General features: G+C 40.7%; 2 protein-coding genes across 2 annotated transcripts; both read right to left on the bottom strand.

The window, feature by feature from the left end:
* Positions 1-4,907: 4,907 nt before the first annotated feature.
* On the bottom strand, positions 4,908-5,570 carry LOC115967132 (putative F-box protein At2g16290). Its single transcript, XM_031086210.1, has one exon. It carries the CDS (start codon positions 5,568-5,570, stop codon positions 4,908-4,910), a length of 663 nt encoding a protein of 220 aa, XP_030942070.1.
* An 18,211-nt stretch (positions 5,571-23,781) lies between these two features.
* On the bottom strand, positions 23,782-24,908 carry LOC115967131 (F-box protein SKIP23-like). The gene is made up of 2 exons (XM_031086209.1): positions 24,509-24,908; positions 23,782-24,431 (listed from the first exon to the last, which is right to left on the bottom strand). Exons 1-2 carry the CDS (start codon positions 24,906-24,908, stop codon positions 23,782-23,784), a joined length of 1,050 nt encoding a protein of 349 aa, XP_030942069.1.
* Positions 24,909-26,785: the final 1,877 nt, after the last annotated feature.

The following is a 26,785-nucleotide window of genomic DNA, read 5'->3' as shown; positions in this document are numbered from 1 at the left end:
GCTGCACCCATGCTTTCCTATTCAAAACTCGTAAGTTTGGTTACTATGATTTTAAGTAGTAGCAAATTCAGTGTCAAGGGCTGGCACAACCTAGTGTTTCCAATTAAGACATTCAAGATTCAAATCTTCCCTCCCCAACTATTGATTATCAAAAAAAAAAAATTATAAGCAGATTCAGTGAGTTTTAGGCTCACATTGGAGTTTTTTTCCTTCTTTTTTTTTTAGGATCAATGTCTTGAATTCAAACCCTTGAGGTGGACGTGATGTTGGTTCTTTCATGATGCCCATCGGTGCTATACGATTTCATTGTCATTTGACGTAAGGTTATGACTAAATCCACAAGACGTCAAAGCATATGGCCCCATATTGTTTGTGCCCTGTAGGTTCTTCAATGAGTATGGCCTACTATAAACAATTTCAAATTAGTCTTTATCAGTTCCCTTTATCTCTCTTCTCACTCTCTTTTTAATTTATTTTCCCATTAAGGTATTTGAAGAGCTAATGTTTAATCTTTCTAGCCGTTAAGGTGTCCCTATAATACATTTCCAATGTAATTGGGTTGGCTATGATTTTTTTAATAAAATTTTAAAATAAATAAATCTTTCTAGCTGTTAAGCGTTTGAAGAGTTAATTTGGTGAATATAATTAACTGCCATAGCAGCTATAAAATCAGTACCCTCCTGGATTCTCTTCATTTCAAATGGATCAATTATTTTATGGTCCAAATTAATATATCCTTTCCAACTTCTTCCACTTCTATTGCCCTCAACCATGGTGAAATAGTCCAAACTCTCAAAAGAACTCTTGCGCTTAATAGTAGAGTGTTATGGATATTACACAAAACAATAATGGAAGAACAAGATTAACACAAAATACAAGTAGAAAATAGATAACCTGAAGACACTATATCATTTCTTGTATTTCTCTCTAACTTACTATTTTGTGGAGAATGACCACAAGATTTCTTGTGTTTCAAGTGAACATAAGCATCTATTTATACCCATAGGGTTATATTTCATTAACAAGCACATATGAAGAGTTGAAATGTTTCATAAAACCGTTCACAAGGCTTGAAACCTCTTCAACCTTTCCAAACAGTCACCAGAAAAATTTTGCAGAAAATTCAGTTTTCGAGTTTTGATCGGTCGAGAGGTCCTTTCGATCGATCGAATGCTCTTTTCGATCGATCGTGTTAAAACATATGTGAATCATGTTAGAAACATATGTCAATATAGAATTGGCTAATCTTTTGACAAAATGCACTTTACTTGTAATTGGGTAGATCTAGGATGTGTTTAATACTTCAAGGAACAAGGTTTCAAGTCCAAGTGTTAGAGCTATGCAAATCTGTCCAAGAATCAAGTGAAGAAGTGCTGGATTTTAAAGCTCGACAGCTAGCTCGACAGATATCATCTATCAAGGTTTTAAAAGGTAGCTTTAGCTCGATACTCGATAGCTGCTCGATAGATACCCTATCTATCGAGATTTATGAAAATTAGATTTTTAGTTATGATTTTCATCCAATCCGTGTATACATGTTTGGACTTTCTTTTCTCACAACCCTAAACATATATAAGGATTATTTTAAAGGCCGTCACAGTTGATACAAGTGAGTGCAATTTGATGCAAAAGTTTTTCACAAGCATATTGTGACTGGAGACAATTTGCTCTAATTCATCTTTCTCTTCAAAAAGCAGCTGCATTTGTACGCCATAGGGTTTTGTAACCAAGGAGTTTCGTGATCTTCATCATGTTGATGAACTGAATAACTTTGCAGCCAACATCCTTCTCAAGTTGGTGGTTAGTCACGTATTTGGATTCGTGCATCAATTGATTAGTCACGTACTAGGAGCCGTGCATTGAAAAGGAGAGATTGTCATTATAGAACAAGTCCAATTGGGTATTGGGGTAAGGGTTCAACTGTAGGTTGGTATAAGGTATTGGGATTCCTTTACTTGTAACCGCTTGCTGTGATAATAGTGGATTCTCAGAAGTGGTGACTTTAAAATCACTCGGTGGGATTTTTGCCTTAGAGGTTTTCCCCATTCATAAACAAATCATCGTGTCAACTTTATTTTCCACTGCATATTAATTTAGTTGGATTAATTAATTAATCGGATTAATTAATTAATTGGTTAATTCATTACAAGGGGTCAATACATTCTGGCTTATCATATCGAACAAGAATCAAATAATGATCGAACCATCTAGAAACTCCAGGATTATTTTTCTTACTATTTTGACCGATTGAGCCAAAATTTTGACCGATCGAAAATACTGATTTTCGAATTTTCACTTAGAAAATTCTAGAACTTGAATTTTCACTTTATGAAACCATATTCTCCAAACTCAAACATCATTATTACAACCTATCCTTGTATATACTTATATATACAACACTACCCAACACCACAGATCCACCACAGAGCTTGGACCATGGCCACATATCGACTGCAACTCCTCTAATCCAGATTTCCTTGTCTCAAGCTTGTCCATAAGGATCCAGCCTCGCATTGTCGCCGCATTGCGTGTGAACTCGTTCTAGATGTTGTAATTGGCGAGAGTACATTCTGATTGCTTTCCAGTGAAGATTAAACACTATTGATTGGGGGGATGACTTCTTCATCTTGGATCTTGGCCTTCACGTTGTCGATCGAATCGAGCTTTCCATCTCCAAATGGATGGTCTTTACCAGTTAGGACTTTCACAAAGATCAGCTTTAACAGAAAAGGGAAGAGAATGGTGGAAGAAGACATAATTGATTCAATGGAGATGAAGGGGACTGGCTTGGTGGACTTAGGTTTAGTTTGAATTTGGAATTTGGCTTCTTTGTCCATAGGCCAAAGAGAATAAAAGATTAATCACTGAGATAAAAGGAAAAAAAAAAAAAAATTCATACGTGTTTTTAAGTTTTTGTGAAGCTGTGGGTTTCCAAAAGAAAAAGGAAAAAATAAAGAAAAGGAAAAAAATTGGTAAAAAATATATATTATTAAAAGTTGATGTGGTATTTTTTCCCCCCATTTAAACGCTAATGTGGCCATATCAACCACTCAAATTTAGACCCATCATCATCTAATTTAATATTTTAATATTATGCATGCCAATTGTACAAACAGTTTGTCATGTAGGCATTTTCTGTTAGTGAATTAACGATAGGGACTAAATTGAGTGCAAGTTGAAAACAGCGGAGACCAAATTGACTGCTACCAAAATGTAGAAACCAAATTAATTGTGGCCACAAAATATAAAGACCAAAATAGTGTTTTCGCATTTTTTTTATAGACACACAATAGAATTCAGACATATAGTGTCTACTCTATGATGATAGTTCTTATTATCAAGTTAAGACATCAATTGGTTTTTGGACAAAAGACTTCACTAGTTAAGATAACTAGAACCCACAATTCCTACCTACAATGGCTTGGTATTTAATAGTTTTGCAAAGGTCCAATGGATGTTCAATAATCGTGTATAATTTCCATCTTTCACCAACCATGATGTGTTTTAATCAAATTTCTCATCATAACAAGGGGCAATAAAATATTGTTTTATATCAAGAGATCTGGAGTTTAGACCTCGCTTACACCATAAACTAATTAATGTCTTGGCTTCATAATAAAGAACAATCATTATGAATAATAAAGGTTAAAAGGTAAGGTTGGGAATTGGAATGAAAGATAGAAGGAAGATTAGGAATCTTCGATTCTTTTATAGTACTCCTAGTCTTTGTTGGTATGCGTAAAGGATCCTTGGGCCTTAACATACTAGGCTAATTAGCTACATTATTCAGGAATGGGCTTCTTCCTATATATTCTATTTGACTAAGTTCTAGTTCTTTTGTTTTTTATTTTTTTGTTTTGTTTTTTTCTAAAGAGAAAGATAGAGTTTTGTTTCAAGTAATTGGGTTCTAAAGCTATGCATCGGGTCCACTCAAAAGGGATAAGAAATTGAAAACACAATTGTTGTTGACAAGAATTTTGTAGTTCAACAAATACTTCAAGCTGTTTCTAACGAAAATATCTAGGATTCTAATTTCTCTTCTTAATTGTTGTGACTATTATATAGATGAAAAAAAAAAAACATTTTTTTTGATAATTTTTTGTTGTTTAACATTTTAACTATGGTTCTAACTTCTAGGTTCTAACTGCTTCATATTTTTTTTTATAATTGGAATTCTCTTTGCGTACTATAATTGGCCACCAAAAGTCTAATTCATTTTATTATTATCATAATTGCCATAGAAGGAGGAACACTTCTCTAAATCTCTAAGACCTCTTCAGGTCTTATAGTTTCTGTGGAAGCCACTTTACTTGTGGGTATGCAAGCCTGATTCAGTTCCCATATGTAGGCCTTTTCGAGGATTTGAACCAGCTGATTTCAAGAAAATATTGCAATGAGTAGGGTGTTGCATTTTTTTTATTTTAGCCATAGGCTCACAAATTTCTTTGGATGATTTATCAAGTATCTTTACAATAGATTATTAAAACTGCTTTTGCTTTTGATTATGTAATTTGAGAGGGGGAGTAGTAATTGAAATAACAACAACATATACAACAGCACACAGCAAAGAAAATAATAAAAAAACAAACATTTGTCCATCTAAAATAGCATAAGCCTCACAATTTGCTGAGCCAATACCAAAAAACACCCACATTAGTTCATGTAAAATGGCATTCTAGCTACTAAAACCGACTACTTTGCAAATATACATAATTACTGTTCATAGACAAATTTATTTTTTTTATATTATACATAAAGAGAGATAAAATAAATAAAAAAATTTGTATGAACTGATGCCAAATGCTTGCAATGAAAATGCCAAGCCATAAACCCAAGGAAAATAGCGAAAAGTTACCTTACATGCATATAATAATACAAAGAACAAACACTTACTTCCAACTTTAAATTCAAGAGGAAGAAGTACCCATACCACCAGGAAAAAACAACAACTTGGAAAAATCTGGGTAATTCTCCAAGGGTCCAGATCTACCACTTTCCAATTCAACTACATTCGTATCATGACCATCCAGATTAAATTCTTTCCACCTTGGCTGAGTCACAACTATGCAATTCCTCTTGCAGCCTGGAAGCTCAGAAGCTAACACAGAAAACGAAGAATAAATTCCCAAAAACAACACCCAATCCCCCAAGCTGTTGACCTTAACCCATTTACCCCCTTCTTTGTTCAACTTAGAGACCTCAAAATAATCAATACACAAACCCCTATAGCTCTCACTGCCAATGAATCCCTCAGCATTAGGGAAAGGAATATATGCTTCAACCACCAACAATTCACCACCTGCTTCAACTAAGTACTTCATGTACGCATCAGACCCCAAATTAGTGACCACTTTTGAATCTAAAAATTGATCAAGACTAATTGTTCTTCCTTTGGTATCCACAGCATAGAACTTTCCCTCAAAGTGAGTCACTGCTATGCATGATGACGTGGCAGGGTGGGACCCAATAGTGATCCATTGCTGGATTCTCGAGTTGAAGAAAGCCAATCCTCCACCATCTCGATGTGGGGTCACCAACGCAAAATCATTGTTTTCTGGGCCCACACACATGAGAGCAATCTTGTCAACCTCGACAACTGGACGACTCCTCCAAGGTGGACTCCATACGTTGCGGTACGATGAAGAACATGTTCTTGACACAACTCAAACACTTTAAACTCTCTTAAATCTAATAACAAGTTGTCGAATCCAACAACCTTGGAGCGTGAAAGTGGGTCAAGCAAGTGCATTCGACCATGTTGGTCCTGGAAAACCTTGACCAACCAGCGTTTTGGGGGAGACCCTTGTTGTTGTGATTCGATGAGATAAACGGTGTGTTCGGATAGGTCGAGACTGTGGTGGGAATTGGAGTGTGACGGTGTTGTTTGGGTGGAAGAGAAATAGAGGAGCGCCATGAAGAGCAAATGGAGCGAAGGCGGAAGAGATCGATGCGGGTCTTGAGGCGTTTGGCTATTAGGTGTAAGAGATCTTGGGGGAGCTGAGACCAATCCGCCATGGAAGTACACAAAGCTTGGTGAAGGTTCACTAACAAAGCTATGAAATATTTAGTGTTGAAATGGGTCACTTATACTCACTTTTGTTAAGTGAGAAGGGTGGTCACAACTTTTTCACAGTTATTCTAAATTTTAAAATATATATATATATATATATAAAGTATTATTGTGGGTGTCATCAAGCTTGCTGTTCAAGTATACGACTTTGGTCCAATGCGATAAATATGATGCAGACAGGGACGTAGCTAACTTTCGATGAGGGGGGCAATGGCTGCCCCTAATTTTTTTTTTAAAAAAAAAAATTATTATTATTATTATTATTATTATTATATATAGAGGTTTGTACAAATTTTAGTAATTTTATTATATAAAATTACACTTTTTCCCCTTAAACAATATTGTTGATTCTTTTAAAAGTAATGCTATACTCACAAACCATTTTATAATATTTTTGCAAATTATTTTAGTAGCAAATTCTTATTGGTTGGCACATGAACCCATTACTCATATCATTTGTTTACTTATTAGTAACCACTTATTACATCAATAATTTATAAAAAAAAAGTTTGTAGCACTAGTATTTCCTTCATTTTAGTGACTATGTATACGTTTGGATATGAATTATTTTTCTGCGTCAGGCGTTTTGCGTTTTCCTTTTTTTTTTTTTTTTTTTGATGCACGCATTTCAGCTTTTATGAGACAAAGTGCACTGTTTATGCACTTGTACGGCACCGAGATCCCAGGCCCATACAGACCCCGGGCCAACCTCATGCCGTCCTTGAGCACAGGTCCATACAGGCCCTGGGCCCAGTCCTGTGCCGGCCTTAGGCACAGGCCCATCAAAAAGGTCCAGTTCTCCTGCTCCCTTCTTGAAGCTTCTTTGATGAACAAACAAGTGTAAGATATTGGGATCCAAGTGGTGGTCGGTCAAAAGTTCCCGGTCATGTATATAAACCTTTCCCGGGAAGGTGCGATTTGCACAGGAAACTGAATTGCCGAACATAATCGGGCAAGATGGAACCAAGTTCCAAGATCATAAATGCCGCACCGCCCTCCCACCTGAACATCCACTTTAATCAGAAAACATTGGACCTTCAGTAGCACTAACGGTGGCTGTAATCATAACCACCCCACTAACCTTGGCTATAAATAGAAGAAAGTTGGGAGAAGATGGGGGTTCAGAAAATTTGGGGGAAAAGAGTGAAAGAGTGAACATCAACTGGGCGTTGCTTTGAGTCTCTCTGCCGAGAACGACCCATAGTAGGAAATCTTCAAGCCCACTACAAATAGATTGTGAGCCCATAGTAATCCAAGGCCCATAGGTCTTATACTTGGTTCTTACAATTGGCGCCCACCGTGGGGCCCTCCTACAAAGCTGTGGTTCGACTGAGACTCAAACGACGAGGATGTCTGAGGAGCGTTCAGGAGAGCGTGCACCAAGCGGCTCCATGGGATCTTCTCGGGGGTCAACATGGAGGGAGAGAAGGCAAAAAAGGCGGGAAGATAGGGAGCACTCAAGAAGGGAGGAAGGGTCCGGACAAGGAGAAGGGTCGACTCAGACACACTGGACGGTTTCGGACGTCTCGGCGCATCGGCAGCATGACGAAAGGGACCGAGAGCTGGAACGGTTACGCAGACTGGTAATGGACTTAGAGCTGGAAGCAAGGGGTCGGCGAGATGAAAGGAATCGCAACTCCCAGCAAAGGAGAAACCAGGGTGAGGCCTCCAGCCGGTCTAATACGCATCGATCCCGAGACCGGTCGCGCTCCCAAGAGTCGCACCGGCAATCACGGGAACCACGCCATCGGCGGAACCGCTCACGGTCGCACGGTTATGATCACCAAGGATCAGAATCACCGGAAGAACGACTGCACCACAATGCCTCCATGGACGCAATGAGCCGGGCTCTGCGGATGGCGGCCCGGTCACCGTTCTCCGATGACATTGAACGGGCCCCTATGCCGAGCAGATTCACACGACCACCATTCAATTCGTATGAGGGAAGGACAGACCCCGTGGAGCATGTTAGCCATTACATCCACATGATGTCCTTGCATGCGCACAACGATGCATTAATGTGTAAGGTTTTCCCCTCTAGTCTCGGTTCCACGGCACTGAGATGGTTCAATGGTTTGCGGAAGGGTTCCATACACAGCTTTGCCGAGCTGATTCAAGAATTCGGCAGCAGGTTCGTGACATGTAGCCGGGTGCAACAGCCGGTCGACGCACTACTTTCCATGAAGATGAGGGTTGGGGAAACCCTTCGGAGTTATGCCAGCCGATACTGGGAACTCTACAACGAGATTGGTGGAGGAAACGAGAAAATTGCGGCAAGTACCTTCAGAATGGGGCTCCTTGAGGATTCTGAATTACGGGAGTCACTGACGAGAAGACCCCCCGAGGACATGAGGCAACTGATGAGACGCATAGAGGAGTACAAACGCCTGGAAGATGACCGGCTGCAAAGCAGGGGGAAAGCTCCTTTAGTGGGGAGATCTCGGCAAAGCGTTTTGCCGGCAAAACCGAAACGAGACTTCAGAATGCAGGGACCAGAGGTGCAGATCGACGGGGTCAATGTGGTGTTTAAAGAGCCAGTGCACAAGATCCTGGAACGGATCAAAAACGAGCCATTCTTCAGGTGGCCGAACAAAATGGGGGGCGACCCATCTCGGAGGAACCAAAACCTATACTGCACCTATCACAGAGACAAGGGGCACACGACCGAACAGTGCCGGGTATTAAAAGATCATCTCGGACAGCTAGCAAGGGCCGGGTACTTGAAAGAGTTTGTAACAGATTCCGTTGACCGAGAAACCGGGCAGGGAGCCCAACAGAAAAGGAATCCCCTTCCACCACCCCTGGGGGTAATCGAAGTCATCCATGCCGCACCAAGAAGGGCAGCAGCGGCAAAAAGGATACTGACAGTGGCCTGCGCGGAAGGAGAATCATCCAAGAAGAAGAAGAAAGGTGGACGGCCGACCATCTCGTTCGGAGAAGACGATTTCGAGGGGACGGTCCAACCCCACGACGATGCTTTGGTGGTGACAGCCCGGATAGGCGGATTCCTGGTGAAGAGGGTAATGATTGATCAAGGAAGCGGAGCCGACGTCATGTACCCGGATCTCTTTGAAGGGCTAGGGTTAAAGACCCAGGATTTGGCGAAGTATGACACGCCGTTGGTCTCGTTTGATGGGAGGGTTGTAATTCCCGAGGGGCAGATCTCTCTCCCAGTGGACATGGAAGGCAAGAAAGTTATAGTTACATTTATAGTAGTCCGATCATTCGCACCGTACACCGCAATCCTGGGAAGGCCGTGGATTCACGCCATGGGGGCTGTCCCGTCCACCCTTCACGTGAAAGTGAAATTTCCTACCGAGAATGGAGTTGCCGTGGTAAGGGGGAATCAACAGGTGGCGAGGCAGTGCCTTGTCGCCGCGGTCCGGTGGGAGAAGGAACAGCTCGGTCGAACTGAGGAGAACGAGAAAGAAAATTCATAGCAATTACAGAAGCCCCAGGGGGAAGCTGGGGCGGACGTTGCCGAGGAGGTGCTGAAGGTAAGAATTCTCCCAGATGCTGACAAGTATTTCTAGATAGGTACAAGCATGAACGACCGGGAAAAGGTAGATATGTTGCTATTCCTATTGCAGAACGTGGATGTTTTTGCATGGAGCCCGTATGAAGTGCCCGGCGTAGATCCCGAGTTCATTGTCCACAGACTCAACGTGGATCCGTTATTCCCCCCAAAGAAGCAGAAACCGAGAAGAGCGTCGAGGGAACACGTTGATGCAGTAAACCTAGAGGTACAGTGGCTGAAGGATGCCGGAGCCATAAAGGAGATATTCTTCCCGAAGTGGTTGGCAAACACTGTCGTGGTGAAGAAGAAGAACGGGAAATGGAGAGTTTGTGTGGATTTCACAGACTTGAACAAGGCATGTCCCAAGGACCCATTCCCGATGCCCAAGATTGACCAGCTAGTAGATGCGACGTACGGGCATCCGAGGATGAGCTTCCTAGATGCCTTCCAAGGCTACCACCAGATTGCCTTGGCGCCCGAAGACCAAGAAAAGACAACATTTATCTCCCCGAATGCAAATTATCACTACGAGGTCATGCCGTTCGGATTAAAGAACGCCGGGGCTACGTATCAGCGAATGATGACGAGAATGTTCCGAGAGAAAATTGGATGCACGGTTGAAGTTTATATCGATGATATGGTGGTGAAAAGCAGAATTGAGTCGCAGCACACCGAAGACCTCCGGGGAGTGTTTGAGATACTACGTCGGCACAAATTGCGCTTGAATGCCGAGAAGTGCACTTTCGGAGTGGGGGCTGGTAAGTTCCTGGGATATCTGATCTCTACTCGGGGAATAGAAGCTAACCCCGACCAGATAGAAGCCGTGAACCGCCTCAAACCACCAAGCAATCCCAAAGAGGTGCAAGTGCTCACTGGAATGTTAGCGGCCCCGAACAGATTCATCTCCAAGTCTGCCGACCGTTGCCGGCCTTTTTATCAGCTTCTGAAAAAGTGGAAGGGGTTTCGATGGGACGAGAGCTGCGATGAAGCCTTTCGAGAGCTAAAGGAGTATTTGGCAAAGGCGCCGAGGTTGACGGCCCCGGAGCCCGGGGAGGATCTGTTTATGTATCTCGCTGTCACCGACCATGCAGTAAGTGCTGTGTTGCTAAGAGACCGGGGAGTGCAGATGCCGGTGTATTACGTGAGCAAAACCTTGGTCGATGCCGAGACAAGGTACCTGCCTCTCGAGAAGTTAGTTTTGGCTCTGGTGCACGCCACGAGAAAGTTGCCACATTACTTCCAGGCACACACAGTGTTCGTCCTCACCGAGTATCCATTGCAGTCACTATTGAAGAGATCAGACTTCACAGGGCGGATTGCCAAGTGGGGGACTCGGTTGGGATCGTTTGACATAAGCTACCGGCCTAGAAGCTCAGTGAAGGGACAGGTTCTGGCTGACTTCATCGCAGAGTTTACACCCAAGGATGAAGGTAAGATAATCTGTAGTACGGAGATTCGCCCGTGGAGGTTATTTGTGGACGGCGCATCGAATGCTATGGGGGCCGGGGTTGGTATAGTCATAGTCACCCCTGAGGGTATACGACTGGAACACTCCCTCAGATTGGGGTTCAAAGCCTCGAACAACGAAGCCGAGTACGAAGCCATGCTGGCCGGGTTAAGGGCAGTATTACATCTGGGCGCAAAGGACGTAGAGATCTACTCTGATTCTCGACTGGTGGTTTATCAGATCACTGGGGACTTCGAAGCTCGGGACCCCAGAATGAAAGCTTATCTCAGTACGGCAAAGCAGATTATCGGTCAGTTTAAAACGGCAAAGATATCCCAGGTAGCCCGGTCACAAAACAAGCACGCTGATTCTCTTGCCACGTTAGCCTCATCGGCTACTGAGGATACGCCGAGGCTCATCACGGTAGAACTTGTAAGGGAGCCAAGCATCCATGTGAAGAATGTTCCCGACCAAGCCGGAGTAGAGATTGCGCAGGTGACAGTGGCTGGTCCAAATTGGATGAGCCCGATCATGGACTTCCTTGCCGAAGATAAAGTTCCGGAGAATGAGGCCGAGGCCAACAAGATTCGACGAATGGCTCCCAGATTCTGGCTGTCTTCAGACCGAAAACTGTACCGAAGATCCTTCGCAGGCCCTTACCTCTTGTGCCTACATCCGGAAAGAGTCAAAGAGCTTCTAACCGAGCTGCATGAGGGAGTGTGCGGCGGGCATGCCGGGGGACGATCTTTAGCACACCGAGCAATGACACAGGGGTTTTGGTGGCCACAGATGCAGAAGGATGCCGCCGAATACGTTCGAAGTTGCGAACAGTGTCAAAAGCACGCCCCAATGATCCATCAGCCTGCAGGGCAGCTAAATCCTGTCAGCAGCCCATGGCCATTTGCACAATGGGGGCTTGACATCCTTGGGCCATTCCCCCGGGCAACGGGGAACTGCCGTTTTGTATTGGTGGCTGTAGATTACTTCACAAAGTGGGCTGAAGCTGAAGCCTTGGCTAATATCCGAGATGCTGACGTGAAAAAGTTTGTATGGAAAAACATAGTTACACGGTTTGGGGTGCCGAATTCGCTAGTGACGGACAATGGGCTGCAGTTCGACAGCAATGCTTTCCGGAGCTTTTGTAGTAAGCTTGGCATCAAGAACAAATATTCAACCCCGACGTACCCACAAGGCAACGGCCAAGCTGAAGCGGTAAACAAGACTATTTTGAACGAGCTCAAGAGAAGGTTGGACGGAGCGAAGGGAAGATGGGTGGAAGAGCTACCCAGTGTATTGTGGGCCTATCGTACGACCCCCAGGAGATCCACGGGTGAAACCCCATTTTCCCTGACATACGGTCAGAAGCAGTAATACCAACCGAGGTGAGCTTATGCAGTGCACGAGTTGCCGGGTTTGACCCCATACAGAACGCCGACCTGATGATGGAACAATTGGATTGGCTAGAAGAACGCAGGGAGGCCGCGACCATACGTCTTGCCGAGTATCAGCAGAAGCTAGCCCAAAGGTACAACCGAAACGTGAAAAGTAGGGAATTCAGTGCCGGGGAACTAGTTTTAAGACAAGTAGTAGGGAACATGCAGGACTTGGCTGCAGGGAAGCTCGCTCAGAGTTGGGAAGGACCATACAGAGTCACAGCCATTGCGGGTGCAGGGGCCTACTACTTGGAAGACCTTGACGAGAGGCCGCTCCCCCGACCATGGAACGCCAACAACTTGAAGAAATTCTACGCATAATCATCGGTGTAAGCCAGAACTTGTATTCCATTAAAATTAAGAGCATGATGAACTTTTTTGTAGATGCTGTTTTTGATACCTTAACCGCGCACTAAGAGAATTACAGTTAAATCTCTAAGGACAGAAACCTGACCCTCGGCTCGATCAATATCGCCGAGCAGGTGGAAACCTTACACATAAATCTCTAAGGACAGAAACCTGACCCTCGGCTCGATCAATATCGCCGAGCAGGTGAAAACCTACAAATGAATCTCTAAGGGCAGAAACCTGACCCTCGGCTCAATCAATATCGCCGAGCAGGTGGAAACCTTACACATAAATCTCTAAGGACAGAAACCTGACCCTCGGCTCGATCAATATCGCCGAGTAGGTGGAAACCTTACACATAAATCTCTAAGGACAGAAACTTGACCCTCGGCTCGATCAATATCGCCGAGCAGGTGGAAACCTACAAATGAATCTCTAAGGGCAGAAACCTGACCCTCGGCTCGATCAATATCGCCGAGCAGGTGGAAACCTTACACATGAATCTCTAAAGACAGAAACCTGGCTCTCGGTTAAACTCAACTTAACAAGCAAATAATCTTAAGACGAAAGCACGATTCCCGGTTCATCGAAGCCTGATGAAAACCTAACCCTTTTTACAAATACTAAGTCAAATAGCGCTCTTAAATTGCACAAAGCGCCGCACAGTAGGTTCTCGGGGGTATCATTCTATTAAGCAGCCATAGCATTGACGTGATTCAAGCAAAACACATAAATAGATGTAAACTCACTCAACAAATTGAGACGGAAAAAGAAAACGGACTGCTAATTAAATAAAGCAGTTGTGCAATCACCACATCCCAGTGACATGGACAAATAAAACCAACAAAATAAAGCAATTGTTCGGTCACCACATCCCGGTGACATAAGCAAATAAAACTAATAAAATAAAAATAAGCAAAAAATAAAAGTAAAATTAGCTGGGAGGTTGAGTCGGCGGAGTCACGTCCTGCTGGACGGTCAGAGGAAAGGGCGGGGCCTTACCGAGAAGCTCTTGCACAGTCGGGATACTGGTGACTTCCATCTCTTCGGGCTCGGCGTGAGCATCGATTTGTTCAACCAACTCCCTCATGCTAGCCGTCTCCTCCTCGTCAATAGCAACCGGGGCTTCCTTGGCGGCAGATGCAGGGCTCGGGAATGGAATCTGGCCGGGGTCTCTCAGATGGGAATTTTCGGGAACTCCCAGTGCTTGGAGAGCGGCAAACCACCCGGCCTCAAAACCCATATTCCGAGCACGAGCCACCACCGGCTCTGCGGAATTCTCGGCATCGGCAAAACCGACATCATACCATTTTTGCTCCGCTGCAGCCAAGCCTGCCCTGAGGTCGGCAATCTCCTCGGCGTTGGAAGTGTTAAGGCTGATGGCTTCCGCTAGCTTGAGCTCCGTGTCATTCTGCTTAGTCAAGAGCTCTGCGTACCTCTTCTCGGCTAACGCCTGGTTCTTCTCTGCAGCAGCCTTCAGTTTTTCCTTAGCCGATTTCACAGCTGACTCCCGCGCCCCCCTTTCGAGCTCATTTTCCTCGGCAAGCTCCCGTGCGCGGGCAGCCACAATGTGAGCCATTTGAGCGGCCTAGGAGGCAAAAAGGTTAGAAAGGAAGCAAAAGGAAATCTAATTGGAGTAAATAAGACAAAAAAGTTACCGCAATGGCGTGCCACTCTAACCGACGCCCCACAGACTCCTCGGATCCATCCTCGAAAGCATGCACGTCCTCGGGGAGCAGGAGAGCTTCGGCCAAAGTTTGGGCAATACGGCCACCCTCGCCCTTGTCCCACATCCGAACAGAGGCAGTTGAGGGCAAAGGCTTGCCGTCCAAGATGAACTTTGGCTTCCACGCTGGAGCCACTTGGGAAGAGGACGCTCCCCCCGTGATAGCTTCGGTTTGCGGCTCACGGATAACGACTGAACCTGCCGGACGGGGAGGAGTCTGGACAGCGGCATCCCCCGGGACCGTGTGAGGTTGGTCGGTAACTTTCTGCTTCTTCTTGGCACGACCAGCCTGCGAGGGGGATGGGGGCTGGGGCAATTGACCCCGTCCCTGAGAAGGCGGGGGCTGATTGGGTTGCCGAGCACCGGGCACGAATCGTTCTATTGACATCACCTTCCTCGATACCATCTCTCCGCTAGACTGGACAGCTTCAGCTAGCAGGGCAGCCGCTTCTATCGCTTGTTGTTGAGGCACAGCGGCTGGGTTCTCGGGAATGAGCTGCTCTTGTGCTTGTTCTTCCTGCTGTATGGGTTCGTGGGCTAACTCCCTGAGGCGCCGGGATGCTTGCTCTGCGGATTCGTCTCGCAAAGGGGCTAGCTCGTCCGCGCAAGTATACCGCGGTCCAAATTCTCTCGCTTCCCCGGTTGTAAGCTTCGGCGGCAAAAAGTTGACGTACCGGACGTCTATATACGATAGCAGGGGGCTGTCAACTATCAGTGCCTGCTTGAAAGGTTGCCAGGTAGAATAAACAGGCTCCACTCCGAGGATCAAGTGAGAAGCCCGTAGTTGCCCGTCCCAATGCACGTATATCTCGGAACGGAGGACGAAGTTTAAATCCTTGGCGTGAACGGGCCTGAGATCCTGCACAAACACTTTGCCGTCTGCAAAAGAACAGGTGACATATTAGTCTCTTATAATGAAGATTGTACGGGGGAAAGAAAATAATTGTATGAAGGGGATGGTACGAACCCATTTCACGCTTTGTAAGGGGGCAAGGGATATCCCCGGCAAACCAATTGCCGCGCACCCTAACGAAATCCCCGGCGGAGTTCCTGTTCGAATCAGGTAGGCATGATATCAGCCGTACCCGAGCATCTCTTGTCTTTAGGTAATAATTGGTGGCCTTGCTCCCACAGAGCCTATACATTTGGTTAATATCGTGGTGGTCTAACTGTAAGTTAAAGGTGTGGTTTAGCTTACTGACACAACTAACTACCCGGTAAAAATTGGGGGGAAGCTGGTCGGGGCACAGCCCATAGTAAGTAAGTGCGTTTACCAGGAGGGGATCTACGGGGAATCTGACCCCACCTTCTAAAATGGACATCAAAGGAAAGAAGGCTGTACCCCGTCCTCGGTGGAGTTCAATATCACTCTCATGGCAGTAGGCCACATCCACGTCACTAGGAATGTTAAATTTACTCCTAAAGGTGGCCAAGGCAGCAGGGGATTCTAAGAGGTAAGAGTAACCCATATCTAACGCCTAAAAACTACGAAAGTGAACTCAAAGAAATAAAGCCGAAGGAACAGGAAAGGGAAGAAAAACTTACTTTGGGTTCTAAGGAGGAAAAGAACACTGAGCAGGCAAGCGCACAGAAATGTGGTCGGCAGAGAGTAAGCACTAAAGATCGGAGGCAAAGGAAAAATAGAATAGTGTTCAGAGGGGGACTATTTATAGAACCAGAAGGAGGTGGGGAAGAAGAAACGCCTAATCGAACAATAAATGGGCACAGTGTACGAGCGACCCAGCGAATGCCAAGCGTAACTGATTCGCATGCCGCTTCGGTTCACGAACCGTCAGGCAATGATGACGACTGCGCCTGGCACCGCGAAACGGCGCGTCTTTTGAGATGAATATTAATGAGAAGAGACAGTCCGAAGTCCCAGGCTAGAAGATCCCCGAGGTCAAAAGGCCCAGGTAGCTCCTTGATTCTTCTCGGCGACCGAGTATGAATCAAGGGGGGGCTATTGTACGGCACCGAGATCCCAGGCCCATACAGACCCCGGGCCAACCTCATGCCGTCCTTGAGCACAGGTCCATACAGGCCCTGGGCCCAGTCCTGTGCCGGCCTTAGGCACAGGCCCATCAAAAAGGTCCAGTTCTCCTGCTCCCTTCTTGAAGTTTCTTTGATGAACAAACAAGTGTAAGATATTGGGATCCAAGTGGTGGTCGGTCAAAAGTTCCCGGTCATGTATATAAACCTTTCCCGAGAAGGTACGATTTGCACAGGAAACTAAATTGCCGAACATAATCGGGCAAGATGGAACCAAGTTCCAAGATCATAAATGCCGCACCGCCCTCCCACCTGAACATCCACTTTAATCAAAAAACATTGGACCTTCAGTAGCACTAACGGTGGCTGTAATCATAACCACCCCACTAACCTTGGCTATAAATAGAAGAAAGTTGGGAGAAGATGGGGGTTCAGAAAATTTGGGGGAAAAGAGTGAAAGAGTGAACATCAACTGGGCGTTGCTTTGAGTCTCTCTGCCGAGAACGACCCATAGTAGGAAATCTTCAAGCCCACTACAAATAGATTGTGAGCCCATAGTAATCCAAGGCCCATAGGTCTTATACTTGGTTCTTACAGCACTGTTTACGGAACCCACAATCACTTTATTCAGAAAAAAATAAATACATAAAAAATGGGTCCCATGACACTATTCACATATTTAAAAATTATTTTGTTACAGTATTTTCAGTTTTTAGTAAAATAAGTTGTATCCAAATGGACCCTATAAAAAAATTTATAGATCTAAAATCTAAAACAAAATATACAAGCCCAAAAAAAATAGCTCAACAACAAAAATTATTAATAGTAAAACTTTTAAAAAAATTAAGCTCAATTAACTAATTTTATTTAAAATAAACAACCCTGTCATTTAAAAAATTATAAACAAAAATAATTTTGTTTTTACCGACACCAAAAAGAAAAAAATCTCGACAGCTAAATAGTAGTAAAGTCAAAGTTTGAAACCGCTGCACACAACCAACAGTAAAATTGTTCCCCTTAACTCAAAATTTTGGCTCCGTCACTAGATGCAGACATGTGTCCAAAAGTTATCACGTGTTCAAATCCTATTGAGACCAGTGCACAATAATATTGAACACATGCATAGTTCATGGCTCGAGAGTATTGTATGATCTTCTTTATGAGACGATATAAGAAAAATAATGTTTCTTCAATCATAATAAATCACATAAATAATTATGAAAAGTATTGTATTGTATCCCTAATAGTATTACTCTAAGAAATATGCTAAAATTATTGGTAATGAATATGATTGATGGCACATCACAAACCTATATATATATAAAAATTATAATAAATATATATAATAAAATTTGATACATCAATTCATAATTCTCATGTAATAAAATTTGTGGTATTCATAGCATTATAAGCTAAAAATGAATATACTAAATTTTGCACAAATATATAGACCACTTTACATAGCATCACATGCTTTTCAGCCATAACAAAAGTCTAAAGAGAAAACGAAGAAAAAAAAGGCTTAACAAAAGATGCAATGAACATTTAAAAAAAAAGAAAAAAGGAAATGAAAATCTGAGTACGTATTTGTCGTATATAATTGTAGTATATGTGAAAAGAAGAGTTTCGAGCTGTGAGAAAGTGAAGGTTGCACATGGGATTCGAGTTGGCAAAGCTTTCTGAGGTGTTTTTACTTCCTAGTGTGTACAACATGCTTTACACCTAGTCCCATTGCACTCACACCGCCCCCATCTTCTTTCTCCACCTTAGAAAATTTAACTCAACATTTTTAAAGAAGCTTTATTTTGTGTGTTGTATGGTTATGTTAGGTAAAAAAACAAAAGATGTTAACTTTTTTAATAAAGAAAAAGACGTATTAAGAAAAATTATTAAAATTGTGTTTCTTAGCTTCTAAGGATGTAGACTTGTCAATATAAAACAGTAAACAACCAACTCGAACAAGAAAAGACTCATTTGAGCACGTGGAGTTTAAAGGCAGCTCATGGGGCTGAGCTTGGAGATCTCACGTTTTGTAGGCTTGGGACAAAATTTTTGTAACCACAAATTCACAATGATCTTCTTCTTCTTTCTTTTTTAGTAAAAAAAAATTCCATTTAAACAAGAGAACGAAAAAAAAAAAAAAAGGCCTCAAACAGAGCCATCCTAGAGGATGGCCTCCACTACCTCACTAGGAAAAGACTATGGCTAAATCCATCCATTAACATTACACTATTATTCACAGTGAGATGCCCACATAAGGAAAATAGAGATGCAAATAAAAATATCCACAATATATATATATATATATATATAGAGAGAGAGAGAGAGAGAGAGAGAGGCAACATACAAAAAATGAAGCAAATCAACCAAAAGTTAAAATACTATACTCATATATTCATATGTTATTCATACTTCACTCATACATTTTATATATTATCAGGGTGGGGGTGCGGAAACTTTGTACAAGTTTGGCAACAACAAGCATTACGAAAGCAACAAATTGGTTGCCCTTGTGTGCTTCCGATAAAAGCTAAGAATGCCATTAATATGATCATAAAAGCCTTAACAACAAATTGTTTGTAGCCTTCCATTAACACTTACTCTTGAAATTCTTCAGATAGTAAGGGTTAATCGTCTTCAATTGTAGAATGAAAGATATGTAACTTTTTGATAGAAAAATATGTAATCGGCACAACTAATTGAAAATACTTGTGTTCATAAATAGGTGAAATATTAAATTTGATATGCAAACTCTTGGGAACACACTAAAGAGCTCATTTATTGAATTTCAGTTTTTCCACCCTTTTTAAAGAGTTTGATGAACGTTTCCTCTCTCTCTCCACATAAATTGTTATTTATTAGTTAGTTATTCTTATATAGATGTCTTTAGCATTTTATACTCATGTAAGTTGCATGTGACTTTTAATGAAATTGGAGGATTAAGAACCGGAAAAGGGTTCTATTCCCGGTTTTTACCAGTTGAACCAATGGTTTTTATTGGACCAGTTTAGGGTCCGTTATCATTTGAACTAGCTAGTCTAATCCAGTTTTTAAAAGCATATATACAATAAACCACTAGATCTACCCCGCTAAAAATTGATATGATTATATTCAGCAAGGAGAGATACTTTCCTATCATCACCCATAATTCAGTTACATTTCTATGTAGTTTAGCAATATGGAAATTTGGATTAGTTTTTTTTTTATTTTTTTTATTTTTTTGGAAATTTGGATTAGTTGAGTTGAGGAAGTTTACAAAAAAGGAATAAAGAGAACAATACATGCATTAGAAAATAAGGTTGGCAACTAATAATGTTAGGTGTTTCCAAAGAGTATTAAATCATTGATCAAGAGTTCCTCGATGACCAACGGAACTTGTGCTTCAAATGGTTTGGTTACAACTAACTTACAAATGTATCCATAAATATTAAAAACTTATCAATGCTTCCAAGCAATGTCTTAAGGAATGTTTCCTTGAGATAAACCCCACATAAGGCATTATCTAAAAAGGAAATCGAGATTACTTGTCTTCCACGTTTGCTTAAAAAGAAAGAACACATTTGTGAGCATCTCCAAAATTTATTCATAATTGTGAGTAATAGCTAAATTTACCCAATGATTTTAGCAATATCTTTGTAGAAAATTAGAAACGCCTTATTTGAAAAGAAAGTAAGATTACTTGGCTTCTACGTATGCTCAAAAAAGAAAACATTTGTGAGCATTTGCAAAATGTAATAGTAATAGGCTTGTCCAAGCTAAATTTAGCAAATTTTCTAAGTAAATTTCAAGATTTAATGAAAATATGGATGTTTATTTGTTGTTGCATGATTGGTTGGGTTTGCTTACCAAAAACAAAAAAGAGGGTTCACAAGAGATGGGAAGAATGATAAATTGATAATATCTAGAAGAGTTGTGCACATCGTACACTAATAATTATGAAGAATATAATATTTCATAATATTTAAAAATAAATGCCTTGTAGGAAGCATTTATATCTTTATGCCTATATAAACTCAATGTCTAAAGGGCTTCAAGTGAATTTTCAATATAAGAAAAGCAATTTTGTGAGTATATAACAATTGTGATGGAGTATCTCTCTTTATTGAAAATGTTCATTTTTGTGATGAGCTATCCAGTTATCAAAGAGATATTTGGGTTTAATCATCTTTGTTTCAATGATACTAATGGCCCAAGAAAAAAAAAAAAAAACAAAAGATCATTATTCATTATAGAATACCAAGAGTGTCTCCTATAATATGGTTTTCATACCATCAACGGGTAATTGATTATGTTTCAAAATGTCTCTTCCGACCTTTATTCTTGTATGAAGATTACTGATTGATATATATTTATTTTTAGTTCTTGATCCATATTTTCCAAATTATATCTAATCATAGTTGGTTATTCCTTGAAGGTTGGAGGAGCCCCTATGTCTTTCATGTTCAGGCAACTTGGAGAAGAAAACCAGTACGAGAAACATTTCCTGAATAATAGAAACAAATATTGTAATGAAAAAAAAAAAAAAGGTTGTCTTAATATTATTGAGGCCTTTTGTTCAACACCAGTGTGGCACTACTTCGCTGTGTCTTTTATTTTTCTTTTTCAGCTTTTCGCCCTTTATTATGAAGACCTTACTGGCCGGTGGACAAATTAGCATTTCAAGCATCTGATAAAATAATTACTTTTTTTTTTTATAGATACAAAATAGAATTCAGACCTATAATGTCTACTCCATGATAATTGTCTTTATTATCAAGCTAAGATACTAGTTAATTTTTAGACAAAAAACTACACCTTAAGCTAACTATGACTCACAAGTCCTACCTACTATGGCATGGTTTTAATAGTTTTGCAAAGGTCCAATGGATGTGCAATAATCATGAATAATTCCCATCTTTCATCTCCCACAATGTGTTTTAATCAAATTTCTCGTCATGACAAGGGGCAATAAAATATTGTTCTATATCATCCCAATTGTTTGTGTTTCTCTTTATAGGTTATATTTTTCCAATTATAACTTGTCGTGTATTATTATTATTTTTTATATAAATAAAATCAACAAATTTTTTTAATTTAAAAAAGAAAAATCGTCAACATCAACATGAGCACTAAATGAATTAAATTTCTCTTATTTCTTTCTTTTTTTTTCCTGGTCTTCTTCCAACTGCAACAGCTCATTATCAAAAGCAAAAGCAGCTATAATATTTTAACTGTAACTATACATCATTGAAAGAAATTCGTGAGCCAGGCACACCACATGGTGCGAGTATATATCTTCCAAATTTGAACTCTGTTGGTCAAGATATCTTTAGGATCCATTAGATTTGAGCACTCTCTTGCCTACTATACTACTCCATCTGTGATTGTATCCCCCACAAAACCATCTCAGAAGATCAAGTTCCACTTCTTGCTTGACCCACCTGGCACTTTCACTACAATCTGCAAAAGAAAATATATTTACTTGCTTATGAATAAATTACTTGTTGAAATAACACATCCAAATCAAACGGTAGGAACCAAATTGATTGCTACCAAAATGTTGGGACCAAATTGATTGTGGCCACAAAATATAAAGACCAAAATAATGTTTTCGCATTTTTTTTTTTTTATAGACACACAATAGAATTCAGACATATAGTGTCTACTCTATGATGATAGTTCTTATTATCAAGTTAAGACACCAATTGGTTTTTGGACAAAAGACTTCACTAGTTAAGATAACTAGAACCCATAATTCCTACCTACAATGGCTTGGTATTTAATAGTTTTGCAAAGGTCCAATGGATGTTCAATAATCGTGTATAATTTCCATCTTTCACCAACCACGATGTGTTTTAATCAAATTTCTCATCATAACAAGGGGCAATAAAATATTGTTTTATATCAAGAGATCTGGAGTGTAGATCTCGTTTACACCATAAATTAATTGATATCTTAGCTTCATAATAAAGAACAATCATTATGAATAATAAAGGTTAAAAGGTAAGGTTGGGAGTTGGAACGAAAGATAGAAGAAAGATTAGGAATCTCCGATTCTTTTATAGTACTCCTAGTCTTTGTTTGGTACGCATAAAGGATCCTCGGGCCTTAACGTAATAGGCTAATTAGCTACATTATTCAGGAATGGGCTTCTTCCTATATACTCTATTTGACTAAGTTCTAGAATTTTTTTTTTTTTTTCTCTAAAGAGAAAGATAGAGTTTTGTTTCAAGTAATTGGGTTCTAAAGCTATGCATCGGGTCCACTCAAAAGAGATAAGAAATTGAAAATACAATTGTTGTTGACAAGAATTTTGTAGTTCAACAAACACTTCAAGGTGTTTCTAACGAAAATATTTAGGATTCTAATTTCTCTTCTTAATTGTTGTGACTATTATATTGATGAAAAAAAAAACATTTTTTTTGATAATTTTTTGTTGTTTAACATTTTAACTAGGGTTCTAACTTCTAGGTTCTAACTGCTTCATTTTTTTATAATTGGAATTCTCTTTGCGTACTATAATTGGCCACCAAAAGTCTAATTCATTTTATTATTATCATAATTGCCATAGAAGGAGGAACGCTTCTCTAAAACCCTAAAACCTCTTCAGGTCTTAAAGTTTCTGTGGAAGCCACTTTACTTGTGGGTATGCAAGCCTGATTCAGTTCCCATATGTGGGCCTTTTCGAGGATTTGAACCAGCTGATTTCAAGAAAATATTGCAATGAGTAGAGTGTTGCATTTTTTTTCTTTTAGCCATAGGCTCACAAATTTCTTTGGATGATTTATCTAAAGTATCTTTACAATAGATTATTAAAGCTGCTTTTGCTTTTGATTATGTAATTTGAGAGGGGGAGAAGTAATTGAAATAACAACAACATATACAACAGCACACAGCAAAGAAAATAATAAAAAAAACAAACACTTGTCCATCTAAAATAGCATAAGCCTCATAATTTGCCAAGCCAATACCAAAAAACACCCACATTAGTTCATGTAAAATGGCATTCTAGCTACTAAAACCGACTACTTTGCAAATATACATTATTACTGTGCATATACAAATTTATTTTTTATATTATACATGTTCATATACAAATTTATTTTTTATATTATACATAAAGAGAGATAAAATAAATAAATAAATTTGTATGAACTGATGCCGAATGCTTGTGATGAAAATGCCAAGCCATAAACCCGAGGAAAATAGCGAAAAGTTACCTTACATGCATATAATAATACAAAGAACAAACACTTACTTCCAACTTTAAATTCAAGTGGAAGAAGTACCCATACCACCAGGAAACAACAACTTGGAAAAATCTGGGTAATTCCCCAAAGGTCCAGATCTACCACTTTCCAATTCAACTACATACGTATCATGACCATCCAGATTAAATTCTTTCCACCTTGGCTGAGTCACAACTATGCAATTCCCCTTGCAGCCTGGAAGCTCAGAAGCTAACACAGAAAACGAAGAATAAATTCCCAAAAACAACACCCAATCCCCCAAGCTGTTGACCTTAACCCATTTATCCCCTTCTTTGTTCAACTTAGAGACCTCAAAATAATCAATACACAAACCCCTATGGCTCTCACTGCCAATGAGTCCCTCAGCATTAGGAAAAGGAAGATATGCTTCAACCACCAACAATTCACCACCTGCTTCAACTAAGTACTTCATGTACGCATCAGACCCCAAATTAGTGACCACTTTTGAATCTAAAAATTGGTCAATACTAATTGTTCTTCCTTTGGTATCCACAGCATAGAACTTTCCCTCAAAGTGAGTCACTGCTATGCATGATGACGTGGCAGGGTGGGACCCAATAGTAATCCATTGCTGGATTCTCGAATTGAAGAAAGCCAATCCTCCACCTCCACCATCTCGATGTGGGGTCACCAACGCAAAATCATTGTTTTCTGGGCCCACACACATGAGAGCAACCTTGTCAACCTCGACAACTGGACGACTCCTCCAAGGTTCATGGACTCCATACGTTGCGGTACGATGAAGAACATGTTCTCAAACACTTTAAACTCTCTCAAATCCAATAACAAGTTGTCGAATCCGACAACCTTGGAGCTTGAAAGTGGGTCAAGCAAGTGCATTCGACCATGTTGGTCTTCGAAAACCTTGACCAACCAGCGTTTTGGAGGAGACCCTTCTTGTTGTGATTCGATAAGATAAACGGTGTGTTCGGATAGGTCGAGACTGAGGGTGGATTTGGAGTCGTCTGTGGTGGGAATTGGGGTGTGACGGTGTTGTTTGGGTGTAAGAGCAATAGAGGAGCGCCATGAAGAGCAAATGGAGCGGAGGCGGAGGAGATCGATGCGGCTCTTGAGGCGTTTGGCTATTAGGTGTAAGAGATCTCGGGGGAGCTGAGACCAATCCGCCATGGAAGTAAACAAAGCTCGGTGAAGGTTCTCAAACAAAGCTATGAAATACAAAGTGTTGAAATGGGTCACTTACTCGCTTTTGTTAGGTGAGAAGGGTGGTCTTATAAGTTAGTATTATTAAGTATTAAGTAAAGGAAACCAATCAGTCCACTCACACAACTTTTTCACAGTTATTCTAATTTTTTTTAAAAAAAAAGAAAAAGAAAAAAAGGAAGATATTGGAGATATATTTTTTGTGATTGGCTTAAATAAAAGTATTATTGTGGATGTCATCAAGTCTTGCTATCCAAGTATACAACTTGGTCCAATGCACTAGACTAGATAAATATGATGTCGATATGTGTCCGAAAGTTATCATGTGTTCAAATCCTATAGAGATCAGTGCATAATAACCAGGAGGGGGGGAGGGTTTGCCTTCTTGACTCCTCCCAAAAAAGTCTTTCATATATTGATAAAGTTGAGTTGTACTCCTAAAGTTAAAATAGAAAAGAAACATCTTCTCTCAAATCGTACTCCTGACATGAAATGATAAATAAATAAAATGCATATTTCTAATTGAGAAAGTTTAGAAACACAATAAAATTTCACAATAGTCTTATTTTTAGTTGGAATAGATCTCAGAATTAATATATTTTATTTTATTTTGACTAATAATGTACTAACACCTCAATTTATTGTAAAAATATTGTGAAATTTTGTGGTGTTACTCAAACAACTCATCCCACTTTAAACAATGAGCCTACACGAAATAAATGCCACCAAACCTGTTTACACTTTTGACCAATATTCAATTTTTTTTTCTTTACTTATCCAAATTTCTTTCCTTTCATTTCAGGCTAAGCAAGTGGAATTAAAATTTTACACAAAATAATAATAAAATATCATGTATGACACTAAAGTTGTAAAACGTCCATTATTTATTTCTCCTTCATTTCTTGCATTTTCATAGTTCAAAATTTAAGTTTTATCATAAATCCAAATTTTAAATAACTAGAAGAATATAGAAAGATAAGTTAAAATTTATTTTCTCAATTTATTTTGAGGAATCAAATTAATTTTCTAAACTTTATGTATATATAGATTAATCTCTTCCTTTGATGATTGATCGTTAGGAATGTTTTACAATTGTTTATTTATCTTACAATTGTTTAAAATTTAATAGATTTTGTATGACAATTATTTTTGTGGGGCCCGAAATTTGGGGTCCCAGCCCACTTTGTATTAGAAGCCCAAGCCCAGGCCGAGGAGCCTTATTGCTAAGGACGCGCAATGAAAGCTTCTCGAAGGTCCAAGGATGTGGCCGAGGAAGACTTTATGCCCAACGTCTTACAGAAAGGCCTGAAGAAAAGGACAAATTCAGTATAAGATAAGCACAAGGGGGAAGGTTGCCAACGCCTTAATGTGGAGCCCATCGCCTGACGAACCCACACTCATATCTTGCTATCCAGCCTTCCCCAACCACTCTGACGTGAGGATTGATAAGACAAGTAACCACCCTGAACAATGAGAAACGGACACGTGGGTTAAGAGTGGGAAGAAAATACTAGTATAAAAGGGAAGCTCGTCGCATTGACAGGGGGGCGGCCAGGAACCAGAGAGGAGGGGGAGAACGAACTCATAAAAAGGAGGATGGTGAGGACGAGACGCTCCTCGGACCAATTCCGAGGAGATAGATCTTCACACCCCATTCGCGTAAGGCTTAGCCACTCAGGCCAAACCCATCTTTGGATGGGCTTCCACGAAAATCCTGACAAAACCGTTGCCCAACGACCAAGGTCTAGCCTTTTCCAAACCCACTCTCTACAAATCATATTGTTTGGACCCTTTACATACAAGCCCAATGTCATCCTTAGGTCGTAAAAATCGTGCCCCTACAA

This window comes from Quercus lobata, chromosome 11 (assembly GCF_001633185.2).
Source record: "Quercus lobata isolate SW786 chromosome 11, ValleyOak3.0 Primary Assembly, whole genome shotgun sequence".
In the NCBI taxonomy this organism is placed as follows: Eukaryota; Viridiplantae; Streptophyta; class Magnoliopsida; order Fagales; family Fagaceae; genus Quercus; species Quercus lobata.
This window is presented reverse-complemented; position numbering and strand designations above follow the sequence as displayed.

Bases quoted from the DNA above. Each gene is read 5' to 3' on its own strand.
- LOC115967132 (XM_031086210.1), bottom strand. From the start codon at position 5,570: ATGTGTGTGGGCCCAGAAAACAATGATTTTGCGTTGGTGACCCCACAT.
- LOC115967131 (XM_031086209.1), bottom strand. From the start codon at position 24,908: ATGGCGGATTGGTCTCAGCTCCCCCGAGATCTCTTACACCTAATAGCC. The intron at 24,432-24,508 runs GTATGGAGTCCA...GTGTGGGCCCAG, and splicing joins GTTCTTCATCGTACCGCAAC to AAAACAATGATTTTGCGTTG.